The following is a 4,565-nucleotide window of genomic DNA, read 5'->3' as shown; positions in this document are numbered from 1 at the left end:
CTCGGGGCTGCGTACCTGTTTCGCCTATACCAGAGCCTCAGAACTGTGCCCCGCTTTCCGTAGAGGGGTATAGAACGGCGTCCCCACCCCATCCTCCCACCCCGGGAATAAGGGTCCGCATTGAACCAGGTGCGAATGTTCGCTCGCCTTCTCCTCCGTTCCCTCCTCCCCTCCCCCTGGCCGCGGCCCCCGCCTCCCCCCGCGCTGCACCCTCGGTGTTGGCTGCAGCCCGCGAGCAGTTCCCGTCAATCCCTCCCTCCCCTTCACACAGGATGTCCATATTAGGACATCTGCGTCAGCAGGTTTCCACGGCCGTTCCCTGCGGTCGTGGGGGGAGCCATTCCCGAAGTCCCTCATCTCTTTGGCTCCAAGCCACCCCAAGACCCAGATTGCGAAACGCTCACAAGATAAAGAAACACGACAAGACGGGAGGCAGGGGGCTGCGAGGGCGGCGGAGACGGCAAGGAGACATCAGATGTGGCCAGGCCCGCGCGACACCCCTCGGGAGCCACAATGGTTGCGCCCCGTGACGTGTAGGGCTCATTCACAAAAGGGTTATAAAAGCTGTGGCTGCGGCGCCTACTACTCTCAACCGCATTGGCAGCGAGCAGCTAAGAAGCTGAGACTAAGCCGGCGGCGGCGCAGCAAGCGAGCAGCAACAGCGCTCCTACCTGGCTCTGCCCCACAGCTCCTACCTGCCTCCTTCCCTCAGCCCCTCGCCCGGCTTTGACTACCCGCGATCATGATGTTCTCTGGCTTCAACGCCGACTACGAGGCGTCATCCTCCCGCTGCAGCAGCGCCTCCCCGGCCGGGGACAGCCTCTCCTACTACCACTCACCGGCCGACTCCTTCTCCAGTATGGGCTCACCCGTCAATGCGCAGGTGAGGCTGGCTTCGCGCCGCCGCGGGGCCCGGGGCTCGGGGCTCGGGGCTCGGGGTCACCGGGGAGGAGAAACCGGGGCGGGACGCTCAGGAAGACGAGTCGAGGAACCCTTTCGCCGGCGGGGAGGGAGGCTTGCCCCGGCCGGAGCAGCCCTACCTCAGGAGCCCCGAACTTGTTCGGAGCGCACGGAAGCTTGTCATAATAAGAATTGGTTCTCCTTTCCCGCGGCAGGCTCATTCTGAGCTGCCCCCGGCCCGCCCTCCCTGACTGATCTCTGACATTAGGTGGGACAAAAGTGTCCCAAGCAAAGACTCTCCAACTAGAGCCCAGCGCCTCTGGGGAGGCGGCAAAAAGCGGCAATCTCTCCTCCCCTCGCAGCCTGGAGCAATGAGGAGGGGTGGGGTGAGGCAGGCGGGTGTGTAAGGCAGTTTCATTGATAAAAAGCGAGTTCATTCAGGAGACTCCGGAGCGGCGCCTGCGTCAGCGCAGACGTCAGAGATATTTATAACAAACCCCCTTTCAAGCGAGTGATGCTGAAGGGATAACGGGAACGCAGCAGCAGGACGGAGGAAAAAGGCACTGCGCTGCGGAATTCTTGGGAAGAAAGGGGGAAACCTTTCATCCAGGATGAGGGGCATGTAAAAAGACCTGAGCAGTCCATGGCAGAACGGTTTCTCCTCCCTCTCTCCCTGCTGCATGCGGCACTGGGAGCTCTGCTCACCCCACCTGCGTCCAGAATCTGCTCACTCACGTCAGCTTTCTCCTTCTGTTTCATTCTAGGACTTCTGCACCGATCTGGCCGTCTCCAGTGCCAACTTCATCCCAACAGTGACCGCCATCTCGACCAGCCCGGACCTGCAGTGGCTAGTGCAGCCCACCCTGGTGTCCTCCGTGGCCCCATCCCAGACCAGAGCCCCCCACCCCTATGGAGTCCCCACCCCCTCGGCTGGGGCTTACTCCAGGGCTGGAGTCATGAAGACCATGACCGGCGGCAGAGCTCAGAGCATTGGCAGGAGGGGCAAGGTGGAACAGGTGAGTTCTCAGCACCTTCCCTGGGGTGGGTAGTGTGGCTTCAGCGCTGGTGGAGGTGGGGAGCCCAGCGGACAGGGTGAAGTCCCTGATGGAAATGACTAGACATCCCGAACGGGGAGCCCTGGCTCCAAGACCTTTCCATCCAAAGTTAGGCTCTGATAGTCCCACTCTAAGAAATACCCTAATGTGTAGTTTCTTCCCTAATGGGTTCCTATCTCATGTTTTCAGTCTGGGCTCTTCTTTGGCTTTTGCTGAGGTTCTTATTTTAAATGCAAGTCACACCCAGCTTGCAACTGCAGGTTAGAAATGGCTTCACAGGAGAGGTGTTAGGAGCTGGGAGGCTGCAGGAGCCAGTGTCACTGGGGTGGGTGAAGGGAGCTGATGGCAGACACTGTTACTGAATGCTGCTCTCCCCCCCCCCCACCAGTTGTCCCCAGAAGAAGAGGAGAAGAGGAGAATCCGAAGGGAAAGGAATAAGATGGCTGCAGCCAAATGCCGGAACCGGAGGAGGGAGCTGACTGACACACTCCAAGCGGTAGGAGATCCCATGGCTCATTTCTTTTTAAAACTTAAGGGGAAAGTTGGAGATTGGACATAAGGGAGCAGCGTCCTTGAGTAAGACCGTGTCTTATGCTTTGCTTTGTCCTCTCTATCCAGGAAACAGACCAACTAGAAGATGAGAAGTCTGCTTTGCAGACTGAGATTGCCAACCTGCTAAAGGAGAAGGAAAAACTAGAGTTCATCCTGGCAGCTCACCGACCTGCCTGCAAGATCCCTGATGACATGGGCTTCCCAGAAGAAATGTCTGTGGCTTCCCTTGATCTGAGCGGGGTCCTGCCTGAAGCTGCCACCCCCGAATCTGAGGAGGCCTTCACCCTACCCCTCCTTAATGACCCTGAGCCCAAGCCCTCCGTGGAGCCCATCAAGAGCATGAGCAGCATGGAGCTGAAGGCTGAGCCCTTTGATGACTTCCTGTTCCCAGCATCGTCCAGGCCCAGCGCCTCCGAGACCGCCCGCTCTGTGCCAGACATGGACCTGTCTGGTTCCTTCTATGCAGCAGACTGGGAGCCCCTGCACGGTGGCTCCCTGGGGATGGGGCCCATGGCCGCAGAGCTGGAACCCCTGTGCACCCCGGTGGTCACCTGTACGCCCAGCTGCACTACTTACACGTCTTCCTTTGTCTTCACCTACCCTGAGGCTGACTCCTTCCCCAGCTGTGCGGCTGCCCACCGCAAGGGCAGCAGCAGCAACGAGCCCTCCTCTGACTCGCTCAGCTCACCCACGCTGCTGGCCCTGTGAGCAGGCAGAGAGGGGAGGCAGCAGGCGCGCACGTGCCACTGCCCAAGTCGGTGCATTACAGAGAGGAGGAACTCGTCTTCCCTCGAGGGTTCCCATAGACCTAGGGAGGACCTTATCTGTGCGTGAAACACACCAGGCTGTGGGCCTCAAGGACTTGACAGCATCCATGTGTGGACTCAAGTCCTTACCTCTTCCGGAGATGTAGCAAAACGCATGGAGTGTGTATTGTTCCCAGTGACACATCTGAGAGCTGGTAGTTAGTAGCATGTTGAGCCAGGCCTGGGTCTGTGTCTCTTTTCTCTTTCTCTTTAGTCTTCTCATAGCATTAACTAATCTATTGGGTTCGTTTTGGAATTAACCTGGTGCTGGATATTTTCAAGTTGTATCTAGTGCAGCTGATTTTAACAATAACTACTGTGTTCCTGGCAATTGTTGTGTTCTGATTAGCAATGACCAATATTAAACTAAGAAAAGATATGACTTTATTTTCTGGTAGATAGAAATAAATAGCTATATCCATGTACTGTAGTTTTTCTTCAACATCAATGTTCATTGTAACGTTACTGATCATGCATTGTTGAGGTGGTCTGAATGTTCTGACATTAACAGTTTTCCATGAAAACGTTTTATTGTGTTTTTAATTTATTTATTAAGATGGATTCTCAGATATTTATATTTTTATTTTATTTTTTTCTACCTTGAGGTCTTTTGACATGTGGAAAGTGAATCTGAATGAAAAATTTAAGCATTGTTTGCTTATTGTTCAAAGACATTGTCAATAAAAGCATTTAAGGTGAATGCGACCAACCTTGTGCTCTTTTCATTCTGGAAGTTTTGTAAGATTCAGGAAGGTATCAGTGGAGACCAGTTTGTCAGGAAGGGTAGCTCCTGGAGGGGACACACCCCTCTGTTTGATCCCTTATCAAAAAGAGAGAAACTCTGGAGCTGACGTTGGAAAATTGTACAAACGTGTGTCTTCACCTTGCAGTGCTGAGTCTCCTCCCCTTAGAGATTCTTGGAATTGGAAACTGCTTTGCAACAGCTTTTTTGAGAACATGTCTTCCTTTTTCTGTTTTAAAAGTCAAAGAGGGGCATATTTAAGTCTAGTTGTGCCAATACTAAACTTAAATGTCTTGGTCTTCTAGGGATCCTTTTAGCAAACAATTAAGCTTTGCATGAACCACTTTTAACTTTTTGCCACAAAATCCTGTGAAGGTTACTCCCTCCTTAAAGGAGAGCAAATTGAACGGTCAGAATGATGACCTTCTCAATATTCCACTATTGGGATTGGAATCTTAACTTCTTCATTCATTACCCTATCCATCAGGCTGAACTGCCTCCTAACATTTG

The 4,565-nt window shown here is 53.9% G+C and overlaps 1 protein-coding gene across 1 annotated transcript; it reads left to right on the top strand.

Moving 5' to 3' along the window:
- The first annotated feature begins 404 nt into the window (after nt 1-404).
- On the top strand, nt 405-4,013 carry FOS (Fos proto-oncogene, AP-1 transcription factor subunit). The gene is made up of 4 exons (XM_059055901.2): nt 405-883; nt 1,665-1,916; nt 2,344-2,451; nt 2,574-4,013. Exons 1-4 carry the CDS (start codon nt 743-745, stop codon nt 3,213-3,215), a joined length of 1,143 nt encoding a protein of 380 aa, XP_058911884.1. The 5' UTR covers nt 405-742; the 3' UTR covers nt 3,216-4,013.
- The last annotated feature ends 552 nt before the right edge of the window (nt 4,014-4,565 follow it).

This window comes from Kogia breviceps, chromosome 3 (assembly GCF_026419965.1).
Source record: "Kogia breviceps isolate mKogBre1 chromosome 3, mKogBre1 haplotype 1, whole genome shotgun sequence".
Taxonomy (NCBI): domain Eukaryota; kingdom Metazoa; phylum Chordata; class Mammalia; order Artiodactyla; family Physeteridae; genus Kogia; species Kogia breviceps.
Note: the sequence above shows the minus strand (reverse complement) of the source record. Positions and strands in the feature narration are given on the sequence as shown.

Bases quoted from the DNA above. Each gene is read 5' to 3' on its own strand.
- FOS (XM_059055901.2), top strand. From the start codon at position 743: ATGATGTTCTCTGGCTTCAACGCCGACTACGAGGCGTCATCCTCCCGC. The intron at 884-1,664 runs GTGAGGCTGGCT...GTTTCATTCTAG, and splicing joins GCTCACCCGTCAATGCGCAG to GACTTCTGCACCGATCTGGC. The intron at 2,452-2,573 runs GTAGGAGATCCC...CTCTCTATCCAG, and splicing joins TGACTGACACACTCCAAGCG to GAAACAGACCAACTAGAAGA.